This window comes from Anthonomus grandis, chromosome 2, assembly GCF_022605725.1.
Source record: "Anthonomus grandis grandis chromosome 2, icAntGran1.3, whole genome shotgun sequence".
NCBI lineage: Eukaryota > Metazoa > Arthropoda > Insecta > Coleoptera > Curculionidae > Anthonomus > Anthonomus grandis.
In genome coordinates, this window is record NC_065547.1 from 22,163,518 (window position 1) to 22,181,758 (window position 18,241).

The 18,241-nt window shown below is 35.0% G+C and overlaps 1 protein-coding gene across 4 annotated transcripts in view; it reads right to left on the reverse strand.

Moving 5' to 3' along the window:
* LOC126748526 (zinc finger protein 26-like) overlaps positions 1 to 18,241 on the reverse strand; it is a 111,685-nt gene that overhangs the window by 67,715 nt on the left and 25,729 nt on the right. For 3 of the 4 annotated variants that reach the window (XR_007664756.1, XR_007664755.1, XM_050457822.1), the window contains exons 5-7: positions 11,811 to 11,993; positions 11,497 to 11,754; positions 3 to 196 (exon numbers count right to left, since the gene is read on the reverse strand). Coding sequence is in view for 2 of the 4 variants with exons in the window: in XM_050457822.1 (XP_050313779.1) it covers positions 3 to 196; positions 11,497 to 11,754; positions 11,811 to 11,993 (635 nt within the window). In the remaining 2 variants the exon portion in view is untranslated. The remainder of the gene's footprint in view (positions 1 to 2; positions 197 to 11,496; positions 11,755 to 11,810; positions 11,994 to 18,241) is intronic. The other variant, XM_050457839.1, reaches the window with a different exon arrangement.

Here is an 18,241-nt window from a genome sequence, read left to right on the forward strand (position 1 = left end):
ACTCGCATGTTGTCTCGTGTTTTACCATTGCCAATTTATTATGGAAGCCTTTAGAGCAGTGAGGACATTTAAATTCTTCTATTTTCTGCGAAGAGTGATTTGTTAACGGAACGTTATTTTCATCATCATGATCGGCATCGAGTTCTTTGGATTGGTTTTGTTCAAATGAGTTTTTGGTCGTTTTCTCCATTAAATCCTAAATAAAATTATACACAAATTTAGTCAAATATTATAGAGAGTCTTCTGAATTTTATTTAAATTTTGCTATATGCTTTTAATTATACGAGTGTTACATTAGGCGTGGGCGGATAAATCTCGGTAAATCTGACATCATTGGAATTTTTTTTTGACAATATAAAATTGGCCAAGAGAAAATGCTGAAAATTATTTTTAAGTTCAAAATTTGGCCACTAGCGGGTGTAATTAAAAGGTCAATAATTCAATTCTAATTTTCTCCGAAAAATGTCAGCTGAAGGTACATTTTTATATATTGTTTTTGCATAATTAAAAACCTTGGAATATTTCCCATCATTTTGGTCAAAGACCTGTTCGCGTACTAACCTTCATAAAGTAGGTAATCTGTTGAAAGTGTAATTGTTTAATGACAATAACTTTAAAAAGACTTATCCGATTTTTTTTCAATTTGGGTTTGTTTTAAGGAGAAATGTAAGTACTTTTAAATATTGAACCTAGTAGTATGAAAGTTTAAATGAAGTAAAATTGGTAGGAGGCGACATTTAAATTAAAAACTGTTATTTTAATTTTGCACAAAAATTTAAATGACATGGTATAATTTTGATAGCAGAGACGAAAAGTAGATTACATTTATGATAAAAAAACTGAAACTGGCTATCTTTTTAACTTTTCGTATACCCATATAGGTATTTGATGACGATTTTAATAGGCGAAATAAGTTTTGTCAACGCTTGCAAAACATGTGCAATTTAAATAATAATTTAGTGGCACATATTATTCTTTTCCATAAAGCCACGTTCTGTTTGAATGGTTCTGTGAACAGAAAAATTGTAGATATGTATTGGGCAACAGAAAATCCGCATTGGATGATGGAGATGAACACCCCTTAAAAACGTCATATGTCATGTGGAAGACTGCGCGGAAGAGTAATAGTTCTTTGAACAGAATTTAACGGAACAAGGGTATTTCGATTTTCTCTAATTTGAATTAGTTCCGGTATTACTAGCTTTATTTTCAAATCCATTGGACTCAGACTATCCTGACGAAGAACTAATTTTTCAGCAAGAGGATGCTGCTCCGCACTATTACCGTACATTTTTGGATGCAACCTTTAATCGGTGGATAGGAATGACACGACCCATCGAATGACCTGCTAGGTCGCATGACCTAACACCAATGAACTTTTTTTGTGGGGATACCTCAAGTCGAAGGTATTTGTTAATACACTAAATAATCTAGACAACTTAAAAGAGAGGATTCGCCTAGGGACCTCTTAAAATGACATCCTTAAAATACATTTACCTTGTTTACTTTACCAGGGGCGGACTAGGTTGTACACTTTAATGCGTATATTTTTAAAACCCTGTATGTTAAAGTCTAAAAAAAATAAATTTGGATACCTTAAACCCTAGGCTAAAAAAAGGTACTCTTGTTCATGTCTATAATACTTCGTTTAGGCGTTGACCTGAGCGGACGTGTGTTTTTGCGCTGACCAGTAAAGTGTTAAGGTTTGGCTGAATTTATGGTTCGAAAATTCTGAAATTTTCACAGAAGCTTCTCTGGTGACCACTACAGATGGGTAAGTGATTTAATTTCACTTAACCCATTGAATAACCATCAATAAAGTCAGTTTGATCCACACCGCATGAAATCTCTTATCAGTCTGTAGAGATAAAAAATGTCCTTGTGTGGGCTTTACAACACGTCGGCAGGATCCTCTCGCAGCAAGCCGCATCTCACCTGCGCAGGATCTTGTAAGAAACGATTCCATGCTGAATGCATGCGTATACCCAGTGATGCAGTAAATATTATTACAACGATTCCTGAACTGATTTGGCGTTGTCTTTCCTGTCGTAATCTACCTTTGGATGAAATTAAAAGTACCATTCGGGAATCTTTGCAGAACGACATTTCTTCTGTCAAAGAATCAATATTGCAGACCATAGATGAGAAACTCTCTGTTCTACAACCTACTGAGATCCAGCAACCTAGAGTTAGTTATGCAGATGCGTTGAGCGGTCAAAAAACAAGGCTTATTATAAAACCGAAGAATACGGCACAAGATAACAGTCACACTAAGGCTGACATCTTAAACCGTATCAAGCCAGCGGATGAAAGCATATCCTTCAACCATGTTAAACACATTGCAAATGGCGGTGTTCTTGTCACAGTTGAACCTAATAGCGCAGGAAAAATGAAGGATCTGGCCAATGAGAAACTTAGGGAAGACTACGAGATTCGAGAACTTCAGTCGACAATGCCGTTGATCCGAATAGTTGGTTTATCAGAAGATTACTCTAACGAAGCACTAGAATTTCATTTGCGGTCTCAAAATAAATTGTTGTTTAGTGGTGCATCTAGGATGAGTGTACTTAAGGTCTGGCCTACAAAAAAAAATGAAACTATATTTCAGGCTACTTTACGTTTAGATACTTTTACTTTTAAAAAGCTAATTGATCAAAAAAGAATTGTTGTAGGTCTTGACAATTGCAATATTTATGACTCCACGTCAATAACACGCTGTTTTAGATGCAATGTTCTTGGTCATTCAGTGAAGTTTTGCCAAGGTAACGTCGTTTGTCCTCTTTGCGCAGGCGCACATGAAGTTAGAATGTGCACATTAAAAGCAGCAGATAAAAAAAATTATAAGTGTGCTAATTGCGAGTCTCTAAAAAATAAATATAAATTGAATATTGAAATCAATCACGCTACTTGGGACCATTCTGCTTGCTATGCATACAAACAATCTAATAACAAATTCAAGTCCGATATTTTTGGGTCCACTCTGTAGCAACCAACTTTATTGGTTTCCCCCAACCTGCAAGGTAAAACCGCCTGCCCTCTCTCTCGTGGTTCCTGCGGCTCGCATTCAGTCGAGTCTCGGCAGCATGATCGTTGCAATGACCTTCGCATCAGTTATCAAAACGTTAGAGGACTTCGCTCGAAAACAAAAGTACTTTACAATTCTCTTTTAACATGCAATTTTGACGTTATTGCTTTGGCCGAGACTTGGCTGAATGATGGGATTTATAGCTCGGAACTTTTTCCGAATGCGTACTCTGTCTACCGCTGCGATAGAAACTATGCAGAGATGTCCGAGAAGAGGGGCGGGGGGGTGGCATTAGCAGTAAAGCAGTCATTTTCGGTGGTAAAGTTAAACTTGGCGCTTTCTTATAACCTTAAAAATATTATTGAAATCATAGGTATAAAAATTATATTTGAGCACTCTTATTTATATGTTATTTTAATATACATACCACCCGGACTTAATGCTGATATATATGAAAATATTTTTGAATACTTATCTTCTTTAACCTATCTTTTCAACTCAAAAATAATTTTGCTAGGAGACTTTAATATACCTGAGTATATTAATTATTCGGAAAATTCATTATCATCCAACAGATTAAACCAGATTATTTATACTTTAAACTTTTTTGACTGGAATCAGGTAAATTTTATTAAAAATTCTCAAGGTAAATTATTGGATCTGGTCATTACATCAGAGCCTCAATTCTGTACTGTGGAGCGATGCTACGACTTCTTGGTTGACGAGGAAGCTATCCATCCTTCGTTATTTATAAGGTTCAATTATACCCCTGACAAAAAGTTTAATAACTGTAAAATAGATAATATTTTTTATAACTTTAAAAAAGCTGACCTCAGATTGTTGTATGACAGTTTTCTTAGAGTTGATTGGAGTGATTTGGAAGCGGTTAAAGATGTTAATACTGCTATGAGCATTTTCTATTTGAAGATTTATTCTTGTCTTGATATGTATGTTCCGAAAACTGCAAAAAGAGCTCGTACCTACCCGCCCTGGTTTTCTTTTGAAATAGTAAGAGACATAAAACAAAAACATAAATTTTGGATAAAATTTAGACGCTTTCATTTTCAACAAGATTTAATAAATTTTCGAGAATTGCGTTCTAAAATAAAAAGAAATGTTGAGCTGTCATACAAACAATACTGTGCGAGACTTGAGAATGATTTAAACTCGCAGCCTAATAACTTTTGGAAGTTAATTCGGAGTTCACAAAAAAATAACTCCCTGCCCCAAAATATGTTTGATTAACAAGGAACTTTGTTATCGGATCCGCAGAGTATTACTGATGCATTTGCAGCTTTCTTTCGGAGCTCATACACGACTTTTAGTTCACCTCAAGCCTCTAACTCTAATAATATTCAGACACCGTACCCGGAGTGCATAACCATAACTAGATTTACTGAAAACGAGGTATTAAGTGCTTTAAAAACTATAAAACCCACACCGATAGTTGGACCTGACAAAATACCCGCATTTCTTTTATCAGACTGTAGACATGTTTTTGCAAAACCATTAACAATTCTTTTTAACTTGGCCCTTAAACAAGAATGTTTTCCTGATCTTTGGAAGTCGTCTAAAATTGTTCCCATACATAAAAAGAATGACAAAAACATGGTTGAAAATTACCGGCCTATCACAATAATAAATAACTTCTCCAAATGTTTTGAGCGCGCACTTCATTCTGCTTTATATCCTAAGATGGGGAGTCTTATAAATACTCGACAACATGGATTCATGAAAGGTAGATCTACCACTACAAATTTGATTTCTCTTACAGAATATATCACCGAATCAATAAATGCAAACTCTCAAGTCGATGTTATTTATACAGACTTTTCAAAAGCATTTGACCGACTAGACCACAACATTCTCATTAATAATTTCGACCTATATTATGGATTTTCTTCTTCTTTGTCAAATCTTTTACAGTCCTATCTTACCGAGCGACCACAACACGTGGAATGTTTTGGTCGTAGTTCGGTGCAGATAGTTGCCACTTCCGGAGTCCCACAGGGCTCAATTCTGGGACCACTTCTTTTCAACTCATTCATTAATACAATATCTGACCAACTTGATGTTAATAGCCTGCTGTACGCAGATGACAAAAAACTATATATTAGAATTGACTCTATTTTGGATTGTGAGCAGCTACAAAATAATTTAAGTCTTTTGAATACATGGTGTAAAAATAATAATCTACCCATTAATGCGGCTAAATGTAATGTTGTCTCATTTGGCTTAAAGAAAAACTTCATTACTTACAACTATACCATAGATGATGTTATTCTGCCTAGATCAACTGAATTTAGAGATTTAGGGGTGATCTTTGACAGCTCTTTCTCTTTTCAACCGCATATTTTAGATATTGTCAAGCGCAGTTATAGAATGTTGGGATATATCATCAGGAACTCGCAAAATTTTAATAATGTTCTTAGTCTAAAAATCCTGTACTTTTTTTATGTCAGATCAATATTGGAATATGCATCCCAAGTTTGGTCACCATATTATACAAATCATATTCATGAACTTGAAAATATTCAACGAAAATTTCTCAAATATCTTTGGTACAAGAGTGACGGAGTGTACCCAGAAATTGGTTTCCCACATCAGCGTTTATTAGAAAGATTTTCGTTTGCTTTGCTGGAGGATCGGCGAAAATCCGCTGATTTGCAATTTTTATTTAAGTTGGTAAATATCAGCAACTAAATTTTCATGTGCCTCGCATATCAGCAAGGAATACATCAACTTTTTACCTATCAAGACCTAGAACCAACATTTGTAAATTTTCTCCTCTGCGCAGAGCATGTAACATACATGACTCTGTTCTGGATCAGTGTGACATCTTTAATTGCAGTTTGTCGGAAATTAAAAGAGTACACTTTTCCTAGATGTTTTACTTTTAATTTACTTTGTCTATATTTCTTTTAATACCATTTGCTTGTAATTATTGATAATATTGTATTCTTTTTAATTTTCTTAAGATACCTATGTTTTGTAATTTATTGTTGTAATTTTCCCACTCATTAATTGGAATTTATTCTGTGGAGTGGTGTAAATAAATAAATAAATAAATAAATTATCGATAAAATGAGCCGTTTTGGAGAAAACAAATAATAAACGAGCCAATGTTTTTTTTTATTTTTTTTTAAATGAGATAAGTACGCTAGTTATTTAAAGAACAGAGAAATTTCGATGTAAGTCATTTAATTTAAAATAATACATGTTCCTAAAAATACAGTGGTGTCCTAAAAAATACTTTTGTTGTTGTTCTACCTGGATCCGAGAGATTTCCCACATGAACCGGGACACCAGTTGTATATGTAAATATAACGTACGTTGAAAATTCATTCGGAATAAAGCAACTGAGTAAATTATCTCTTTTGCTTTTTATATATAACTCTTAAATATACAGGGTGTCTCACGACGAATAGACGCGATCGATATCTCGGAAACTAGTTTTTCAAAAATTTTGAAAATTTTGCAGCATGGCACAGTCGATGGGGGCTACACAACTAAAATATTTTGACAGTTGTGACATTTCCGGTTATACCGGAAGTAGCTGTCAACTTCGTTATTTTAAATGGAACACCTTGTATATTTTTACATTTTTGGCTTTTACGTGAAATTCTAAGTATATTTTGTGTATAATGTCCTATACCTAAGTGTAACCGTTTTTGATATATTTTTAATTTCATGTGAAAAACTATGTTTATAAGCCCTAACATAATTACCGATTACTCCCTTTTAGTAGCCTTTATTTATTGCTTAGTTTTGGTTTTATTTTAGAGGAAGGACCACTTTAAAAGACTATTTTAATATTTGGCTAAAAAAAAGATACAGGGTGGTCAAAAACTAGCATTAAAAATTAAAATGAAAAAATGATTAAAAGTCAATTTTTTTAAATGGAAACCCCCTATTTTTATAATTTTTTCATAAAGATAATTAAAAATAAGGATAACTTTGTATAAGGTTATCTAGTTCAAAAATTGATAGTTTCCGAAGTATTGGCAGTTTAAATTTGGCCTAATATTAAAAGCCGTATAGTAACACGACTCAAGGATTGTTGATTAGTTGGGCATGACGGTTATCATAGTAACCGCTAGAAGCGGCAGTAAGATAATGGATTATAACAGAAATGTACACTTTTTAATTAAATTACACTTTTACAAAGAAAACTTAAATAGCAAGTAACTTATAAATTTAATGCATATAATCCATTGTCTTACTGCCGCTTCTAGCGGTTACTATGACAACCGTCATGCCCAACTAATCAACAATCCTTGAGTCGTGTTACTATACGGCTTTTAATATTAGGCCAAATTTAAACTGCCAATACTTCGAAAACTATCAATTTTTAGACTAGATAACTTTATACAAAGTTATCCTTATTTTTAATTATCTTTATGAAAAAATTATAAAAATAGGGGGTTTCCATTTAAAAAAATTGACTTTTAATGATTTTTTCATTTTAATTTTTAATGCTAGTTTTTGACCACCCTGTATCTTTTTTTTAGCCAAATATTAAAATAGTCTTTTAAAGTGGTCCTTCCTCTAAAATAAAACCAAAACTAAGCAATAAATAAAGGCTACTAAAAGGGAGTAATCGGTAATTATGTTAGGGCTTATAAACATAGTTTTTCACATGAAATTAAAAATATGTCAAAAACGGTTACACTTAGGTATAGGACATTATACACAAAATATACTTAGAATTTCACGTAAAAGCAAAAAATGTAAAAATATACAGGGTGTTCTATTTAAAATAACGAAGTTGACACCTACTTCCGGTATAACCGGAAACGTCACAACTGTCAAAATATTTTAGTTGTGTAGCCCCCATTGACTTTGCCATGTTGCCAAATTTTCACAATTTTTGAAAAATTAGTTTCCGAGATATCGATCGCGTCTATTCGTCGTGAGACACCCTGTATACTCTTAAAATATATCACAAGTTTTCACTGACTTGTCTGGTCCGGTCAACAGGGCATCAGTTATCGGACTGTTCTTCCGAAATCCTTGTTTATCTTTGTTTTCGATGATGTGTTTCTAGGATGCTTTTGACAATGCTAGTGCAAAGCAGGACTATGCCTCTGGATTGGTTTTTTTTTTTCATTTTTAAAAAATTGGTATGGTGATACTTTTGCGCCATTATTGGTATGCTGATAAGCTCAAACTCGAACGAAGTTTACAAATGCAGGCAGCAATAGAGTAGTTTGAAGGACAAATTATTCACATTAGATGTTCAGGGACTTCAATGACGCAGAGGAACAACCTCCAGCAAAACGAAAAAAAAAACAATTCTAGCGGGATGTAAACAAAGTGTTATTGCCAAAGAGGTATGTGACACAATTTTAGCCTCTAGTCAAAGAGCGATTTGATTTTAAGGATAATTTCTGCGCAGCAACATTGTTTGATGCCAAAATTAAAAATTCTTAAATCTTTTAGGCGCACATTGCCGCAGGACCAATTTGAAGCTACTGTACAAACTTATCCTATGTTAGAAATTACAAAAAAAAACAAAACAACGACCGATCATGAGAGATATTTGTCTACCTTAAAACATGTAAAAACTTTTTTTAGAAGCTCTATGTCTGAAGACAGGCTCAATGCAATGGCCATATTCTTAATAGAAAAGAAATTTATTCAATTTATTGTCAGTATGTATAATTTATGAAAATAAAACTTAACAATGAATATTATATATTTTAGTGCCTGTTATAAGTGGCGTATTTACGGAAGGGCTGATTATGCTAAAAAAATTAAGTTAATATACAGGGTGTTTCTTAACCTATACGCATAAACTTGGGAAATTATTGCTAATGATAAATAATGACTAATAGTGAAAAAAAAATTAAGTAAAATATTTTTAGTTTCTGAAATATTTCTTTTTTTTTCACAAAAATTTAATAACTTTATCAGATGGAATTTTGTTTTCAAATTAAGAAGTAAACAAGTCCGGATGATGTTTATTATGTTTAGTAGTACCTACTTTGCTATCAGTTGATACAGTTGTGGTCGTATTTCGTTTTTTATTAAAATTATGCCGCATAATTTTTCAAATGAGGAACTAATGGACATGTTACTGGCATACGGGGAATCAAGACAAAACAGTGTGGCTGCAGCTAATCTTTATGCACAAAGGTTTCCTCATAGGTATCATCCGTCGCGTGAAGCTTTTTTGCGTGTGGTTCAGCGGGGTAGAGAAACTGGAAATTTGCGGCCGAGGCCAGGGCAACATGGTGGAGCCATTAGACCTAGGCGCATTTTAAATCTGGAGAATTTGATTTTAGATATCATCGAAGAGCATCCTGACATAAGCATTAGAACAATTGCAACGCAATTTGGATTTTAACCAGTCACAGTTTGGCGGATTTTAAGGCATGAATTACTGTATCCATTTCACGTTCAAAGGGTACAAGCTTTACTTCCAAGGGATCATGCGCCTCGAGTAAACTTTTGCGAGTGGTTGTTGCATCAGCAGCAGTTAAACCCAAACTTTACCAGGAATATTTTAGCTACGGATGAAACAATTTTCACACGCAATGGTATTCACAATTTTCGCAACACGCATTTTTGGGCAGTTGAAAATCCGCATGCCATTCGGCGAACAAACTTTCAACAACGATTTTCAGTAAATGTGTGGGCTGGAATTGTAAACGGAATACTTATTGGCCCTTTCATTTTGGATAATCGTCTAACTGGTGCTCTTTATTTACAATTCTTGCGACAAAATTTGCCGGTACTCCTTGAAGAAGTCCCTCTTCACATTAGGCAGAATTTGTGGTTTCTTCACGATGGTGCTCCACCGCATTTTGCGCGACCAGTGCGACGGCATTTGGATCGAATGTGCCCCGAACAATGGATAGGCCGAGGTGGTCCAATTGGATGGCCTCCTCGATCACCCGACCTTATTCCGCTTGACTTTTATTTTTGGGGCCACCTAAAATCTCTGGCGTATATAACCGAAGTTGACAATGAATAAGAATTAAGAAATCGGATATTTGCTGCCGCCGAGGAAATTCGACTACAACTTGGATTAGCTGCTGTCTGCAACTCTTGGATTAGGCGTGCTCAATTATGTATTGAAAGTCATGGAAATAACTTCGGACAGTTACTATAATAGTTAAATAAACATTTATTTTGGTGAATTTACGTTTTTTTTTTTACATTTTAATTAATAAGTCGTTTATCTCCGTAACTAAAACTATTTTACTACATTTTTTTTTCACTATTAGTCATTATTTGCCGTCAGCAATAATTTCCCAAGTTTATGCGTATAGGTTAAGAAACACCCTGTAGAGAGCTTTCGGCGGACTTCGGTTTAGTGCCTCTGTACGAAGAAACTGAGAATTCGAGATGGGTTTGCGACTCTGACCGAAAATTGGATCAGTGGCCGTCTAGAATAGAAGCCTCCTTTTCTCACGATTACTGACTATATGATACCTGCGTTAGTAGATTATAAGGATTTCGTGACCAATGTTACGGCTAGAGAGGCGTGGTAGGTTTCAAATAAGCCTGCATTAGTAAACAGGGAGACAGAGACGGCTACTTAGTGAACAACAAAGGTGTAGTGTAGGCTTCTGTGGTTTAGCCGCATATAACAGCGGATCCTACTCGCTAAAACATTCGCTGTGCTAAAATGTACACAAAATTTTAAATGAAAACTTTAATTTTTAATTAAAATTTAATTTTTAATTAATTAAAAGGCTGGTACAACCAAGAAAACGAGCTCCAAGCGCCCACTGGAATGTATTGAAAAGGATTTTAGGTGCAGCAATCCCGAACGAAATGCACTATCTTAAATATGTTTCAATTAGTGTGAAATAAGTTATTCTTGCAAGAGTGATTCCAAATGCTCTGGCAGTATCCTTTACACTATTACAGCCTGAAGCTACTTTTTTATTTAAATAAAAATAACTAATCAACCTATCCTAAGCTTCAGCAATCTTTAAAATTTGATTATCAATAGCGACATTTTTCATATCTCTTGATTTTCTTTGTTTTTACCATGCCAAATCTGAATTATTTTAATGTGCACAGTAATAATATTTATCAGATCTACAGGGTTATCGTGTGACCAATATTTAAATAAAGCCGATAAAGTCTGGTTATTTGATGTCCTTATAAAGATATGACCTAATACAATCAAGCTAGTTAACATAGAAGCTATACTGCGATTAGGCTTTAACAGCACTATTCCGTGACAAAATCGACAAATCACAGAATATTATTGCAGAAAACTATCTTCCACTCACGGAATTACGTCGATTTCCATTGAAATGGAAGAGGCACTGCAGATTGCTTTTTTTTGCTGATAGTGTGAATATATCCAAAGTTTAAGTCAAATGTGTCTTTTCTGAACGCACAGTTGTTTGCACAACTAGGTGCAACTAAGAAAATAAGAGATTTGTCAAACGATAGGATAATTCATAAATCGATTTTGAGTAAATAAATAAATAAAAAATACTTCTTACCTGTTTTGCAGAATCTCTTAAGAGCTGCGGCTCAATTTCAGCTATAGCAATATTCTCCTTAGCTACATCGTGATTTTCATATTGAACATTCTGTAAACCCGGTATTTTAGTGTTATCAAGCTGATGTATGTCAGCAAAGTGTTGAGCCAAATGATACTTGGAAGCCTTTGTTTTCATACAAATCTGACAGGTGATACTTGGATGACCCTTATGCGCGGTATTGGCGTGCTTCCGTAGTGATGCATTTCTGCTATAAAACTAGAATAATTTATATTAATATATAAAATTGCATCTATAAATACAAATAATAATACCTTATTGCACAAATCACAATGAAATACCGAATGAAACTCTCTTCTATGCTCCGAAAACTTTCTAAAAGAATCAAATTTAACTGAGTAACATTCCAGACAAGAGAAATATTTGATTGGAGAAGCTGAAGTGGCAATGAAATTTGGATTCAATTGGATATAATCTTCTGGATCAAAATTTCGAATCTAAAACGCAAAACGAACATCAAGAAATTTTAGTGATTTAAGCATATTTTTATTACATAGGAGTAATTTTGTGCACAATGGTTTACAATGTGTGTGCACTTATTAGTTACAGGTTTTATATCATTTTAAATTTGTAAAAATTACTTAACTATGACGAATATTATTATTAAATATATCATAAAATTTAGCTTTATACAAAATATTCATTAAATATACAGCAAAAAATTAAGGTAATAAAAAATTATGTTCCTTAAATCAAAATAATAAAAGGTTGCTATAAACATAAGGCCTAAATTGTCTCGTTTCCAAAATACAGGACTTGTAAGATTTAAAACAAAATTTAGTTTTCTAATTTCTTATCTACTCAGCAGCGTCTTTGTAAAGTAGACACATTAAATCAGACCGCATAGGTATATGCGGATATATGAGATATATGAGAAGCATATATGATAGAAGGAATTTAGATTTCACTTCACAAAAACACTTCTGACCAATAACGCCGAGGTAGCTACTTTGCGAACCCAGTTATCGTTCAATTTTGCGTATACCCCACATCCTTTGGAAAGCGCGGAGATCAGTCTCCTTTTAACCAGTCATATAAAAATATTTAAAGACCCAACTATTTGCATAACAAAACAGTAATCAAAACTCTTTATTTTATTCTGAACACGTGTCGTGAATAGAAGAGTGTCGAAAATAAAATAAAGAGCAAAACTCAGAAAAGTTAGAAAACTCAAAACAGTTAGTGGTAAAACTGTTTTGTGATTTGAGTGTCTCTCCAAAAACTCCAACCATAGGATTATCAATTCTTTCTTTACTGTTTTTTAATTTGTTTAAATTTATGTCACCCGAACCTATGTTTATAGTAAACTTTTCAGATATTTTTTAATAATTCGTATAACTCAAGTACATTATATCCCAATTTTTTTTAAACAAATAACCTGACAAACAAGGACTACTGGCCTACTTACGGCGGATACGGCGTTATACAAGACCTGGAGAAAGGACGATTCAGGGTGTACTACCATCTAGTGACCATCATATACGTCATACTACCAGATGTTAGTAGACCCTGGATAGATAGATGGTCATCCTGCCGACCATCCGCTTGGAAGACAGGTCAGTTTTTTAGACATAAATATTTACGATATTAGAATATCTTAGGAAAAACATTAGGAGAGCAAACACTAATAAACAGATCCTAATAATAACAGATAGCCAAGCCGTCCTAAGGCTCTTATCGAACCCTAGGCTTACATCAAAGCTGCTTTGGATGACTCATAAAACTGAAAACCCTAGGAATGCGCAACTCAAAACAACAAAGTTAGGCTTATATGGGTTCTGACACAAGCCGATGAACTAGTAAAAAAAGATTCTACGGCACCTTACATCGGACCGAAACCTGCACTAAGAGTGCCAAGAAGCACCATACGCGGGGAGATCAAGGACTGAGTGAAAAGAAAACATCAAGCTCACTGAATAGAAATGAGACAGCTGAAGAGTTGAAACACGTTTATGAACTTTAAAAGAGACAAAAAATGGCTAGAGAGCTCCCTACATTTGGAAAGAACAAACTCAGAACACTGAGTGGTCTCAGAACGCGACACATGGCTTGGGTTAAAAGACACCTGAACAGAACTGAAGTGTACAATCGAGACCTTAATTGCCGATTGTGCGAAATGGAACCAGAAACAGTCCGACATGTCATTTACTCTTTTAAGGCCTTGTGTCCAAAATATTTGGGAGATACATACTGGACTCAGAAGCACTAGGTACTTCAGCAGCAAAAGACCAAAAAAACAGTACGGGGGAAGGAACAGACGCTCTCCGTAGAAATTTTATATATTAAGAAACTAAAAGAACTACAAGTAATAAATAAAATAAAACTTGTATTGCCAATTTATTTGCAATAGTGAATGTTTTGAAATATTTTTTTTAAATTCGAAAGATTTTGTTAATAAAGATGTTTATAGATTAACCCGAAAAGATGTAAATATGTTATACATATTCCATTAAGATACATATAAATTAATAATTATAATTAACATAGGCGACTCATCTCTCCATTATGATCACCAAAATAACATTTTCTCTGAAAAGTTTGTCTATTATCTTTTTCTTCCGTTGCCTTATTCGTGTCGGACGTAGGCTATTAACAAGGCTATTTTTGACTTTGCTTGCAGTGCCTCTAACCAATTCTATCGATGTTAATCCGAACTTTTGTCGTAGAATGACGTAGTTTATAAAGGGTGTTTTTTTTAGAGGTTTGGATTTTAAGTTGTCAAAACTGTTTCTGGTGATTGTCAATTTGACAGTTGGTGGTGTATTCGTGGTCAGTACAGTTTGCCATTTCACAATGAATAAACTTAATCCAGAACAACGCTTTCAAATTGTGCAAATATATTTTGAAAATCATAGTTCATTTCGCGAAACTTACCGTGCGCTGCGTCCATTTTACGGTCGACATAATCGGCCATCCGAGCAAGTTATTCAAAAAAACCATGTTTTACAGTGCGCACAGAAGAAGTTATTGCTGCTGTGGAGCATAGTGTTGAAGAGGACCCGAATGAGTCGATTCGCCATCGTGCACAACAACTGGGGCTGTGCCCATCCACTTTGTGGAATATTTTGCGGCAAGATCTTGGCTTGCGAGCTTACAAGGTCCAACTTGTGCAAGAACTGAAACCGCGTGACCATTATGCGCGCCGTACGTTCGGTGAATGGGCGGAAAACAGTATTCAGCTTGACCCATTTTTTCAAGCCAAAATTTTGTTCAGCGATGAGGCTCATTTTTAGTTGAAAGGCTTGGTCAATAAGCAAAATTGCCGAATTTGGAGTGGAGAAAATCCAGAAGCTTTTGTTGAGACGCCCTTACATCCATTAAAAGTCACAGTTTGATGCGCTTTATGGTCAGGAGGAATCATTGGCCCAAATTTTTTTTAAAGATGATAACGACCAGAATGTTACAGTCAATGGAGAACGTTATAGAGCCATGATTGCCGACTTTTTTGTTCCTCAGTTGAACCGACTTGATGTGGCAGAGCTTTGGTTTCAACAAGATGGTGCAACATGCCACACAGCGCGTGACACTATTAATTTATTGCGGGAAACATTTCATGATCGCATAATTTCACGCAATGGACCTGTGAACTGGCCTCCACGATCGTGTGATCTCACACCCCTGGATTACTTTCTTTGGGGATATGTGAAGTCACATGTCTTCAAAGATAAACCACAGACGTTGGATCACTTGGAAGCAAACATTCGCCGCGTTATTGCCGAGATACGGCCCCAGATGCTTGAAAAAGTGGTCGAAAATTGGACTTCCCGATTACGCTACATTCGAACCAGCCGTGGCGCTCATATGCCCGAAATAATTTTTAAGCACTAATGGCATAACAATATCTTTTAAATAAAACCAATACCATGTCAATAAATTTTTTTTTATAGTTTTATTTTACTTCAAATTTGTATACCTCTCAAAAAAACACCCTTTACATCCATGAGTGTCGTCTTCTTCACGGTCCCCTCCTACTGTCGACGACTCTTCCTTAGACTATTAACTTTAATAGGCGGTACTTAGACGCCTTATGATCCAAAGTATTGAAATTTACGTTTCTATACTGTGAAGATTATTTCTTTGTTTTTACCTATTCTCTGCATCAATCCATGCTTTCGCAGTTTTGAACGCGTTTCGCGTGTTCTTATTTCTGTTAAATGATCTTATTTGGTGTTGACTGTAATATGTTGTGTCCTGCTAATGACCATGGATTTAGTTTTAGGCCATATTGTTGACATGCTGTGTGTATGCTTTGCATACATTTTTTAAGCTCGGTGCCGCTGTTTGCGATAACTGTATCATCAGCATATCTAATGTTATTATTAGGTTTATTTCTTCTTATTGTCTCACGGTTCAACTTTATACTGTCCGAAGCTTTTTCCAGTACTTCTCTGAAGATTTGTTTAGAGTTTAAATTAAATAGAAGCGGTGAATGAACGCATCCCTGTTGCCTATGTGCCGCAGTGTTGAGATAAAGTTGCCTATCTTTATTTCAACACTTTGGTTTCAATAGATACTGGTTATTATGCGGAGATCCTTGCTATCTATATGCATCTTCCTAAGCACTTTCATAACTTTATTATGTTTGACATTATCAAACATAATAAGACTTCGATTCGCAGAGAAGTCGATGAAACACAAGTGGACATCCTTGTGCATGTCTATGCATCTTTGAATTAAAAATATCATACTGAACACCGCTTATCTTCAGCTATTCAGCCGCTTCAGAACCCAAATTGTCACTTCGATGTATTTGATTCATATTTGTTATATATTCTGTTATGTATGGTAAAAGCTTTCGTAATATGTTTTTCAGGCTTATTAATCGATGTTGAGCACATTATTTTACGCTTGGTATTTTAAGTATGCCTTGGAGGTTGATTGTAGGCATTCTTCCCTTTGTCGTAAAAAGTGTTAAAAAGACCTGTTAGAAATCGAGGAAGTGGTCATCCATTTACGAGTTTTATGATCTCGCCCTATATTATGTTGTGTTTGGCTTTTTCCACTACAGACCTTAGTATTTCTGGTCCAATCATATGGTTATCTCGATCTTCTGTCACTCTGCGTTTATCGTTAAACTACGTATCGTCGATCTACTTAATATTTCCACGTCTCAATGAGCTTCAGGTCGTCTGATATAAGGTAACTGTTATTCTTGGGTGGGCATTACTGGTTTTCCTTTTAGTTGCAAGCTCTTTGATCTTTCCGTCATCACCTATCATCTTCCGCCAAGATTTCTTTGCTTCCTTTATCTTTGTTTTACATTGCCTATTGTTTCTTGGTACTTCATTTAATTCTTGCATTTATGTTTTTTTTTCCTCCTTGATATCAAGGATTTAATTCCCTCTTCTTTACGGGTAACAGAAGTATTCTTGTTTGTCACCTAAGCAGCTCCTTTATTTTCTTCCATTTAGCAACTGCATGTATTGCACATTTAAGATGTTGTTAAGAATTCTTGCACTTGTTTAATGTTGATTTATTGTTGTTTAATAGATCCTTTAATTTCTTAAGATTTAGTTTGGCTTTGTTAGCCTTGCCTTCTATATATTTTAATTTGATTATTAGGTTCCCTACCACTGTGATACGATTCAAATTAGCGTCAGTCCCGGGATAGGTTTTCACTGATCTGATTGAATCGCTGAACCATTCTGGAATGGCGATGAAGTCAATCTGATTTCTTACATTTATTGCTTTTGAGTCTGCTGGCGACTTCCAGGTGTAAAGTCTGCGGGGGAGGGGGGCAGGACAGTTCGAAAAAAGATTATTTATCAATAGTTTTTAATCCTGACAAAAGCGTATGAGACGCTCCTCTCTCTTATTTCTAGTTTCCAATCCATATCCGCTCACAATGTTTGACACCTTACCTCTGTCGACCTTTAGATTGAAGACCTCCCTTATTAATGTCACTTCATTTTTCTTAGTCAACCTTATCAGGGTCTCCGATTGTTGGTAAAATTCTTCCACAGTCTCATTATGTTTGCATAACGGGACGCACGCAACGCACTGCTGTTGGTGCATATACTTGTATGATATTTTGATCAAGTGAATGCGCTTCCAGCTGAAGGAATAACATTCTGTTTGAGAAGGGAATGGATGCTTTTACTGCACTTTTAAGGATGGGAATTATGATTACATCCACTGCACTTCTGTGTCTTGGTGGCATTTCCGAAATAGTAGATTGTATGGCTTCGAATTGTACATTGTCCGAGTTTCGCTGACCTAGTATATTAATCTTTAGTCTTTCTATCTCTTTGACTCTATTGTGCGCTCTGCCGCTTTTATACATGGTTCGCACATTCCATGTACCAATTTTTCAGGCTGCCGGGGACTTAGGGCCATTTCTATTTTGTCACTTGCCATGTTAACTATAATATGGATATCTTATAGATTTTTAATCCGATATTTTCCCGTCGCTTTGCATGATCAATTCCATGCCGTTGATTGATATTGATTCTTTCGCTTTTAGAGGTAATTTATCGCCTCTAGAACAAGGGGTTGCCCTACCACTTATGAATTCGTCTATTTAGTTTAGCTTGCAGACCAATGAAGTTGCTCAGCGTGTAACAGGCACCCATTTACCTATTATAGAAGAGATAATTATACTGTGCTTCAAAGGTCTAAAACACATTACAAGTTACCTCAAATTAATGTCAAAATTAAATATTTTTTATATAAAAAAAAAAATTCA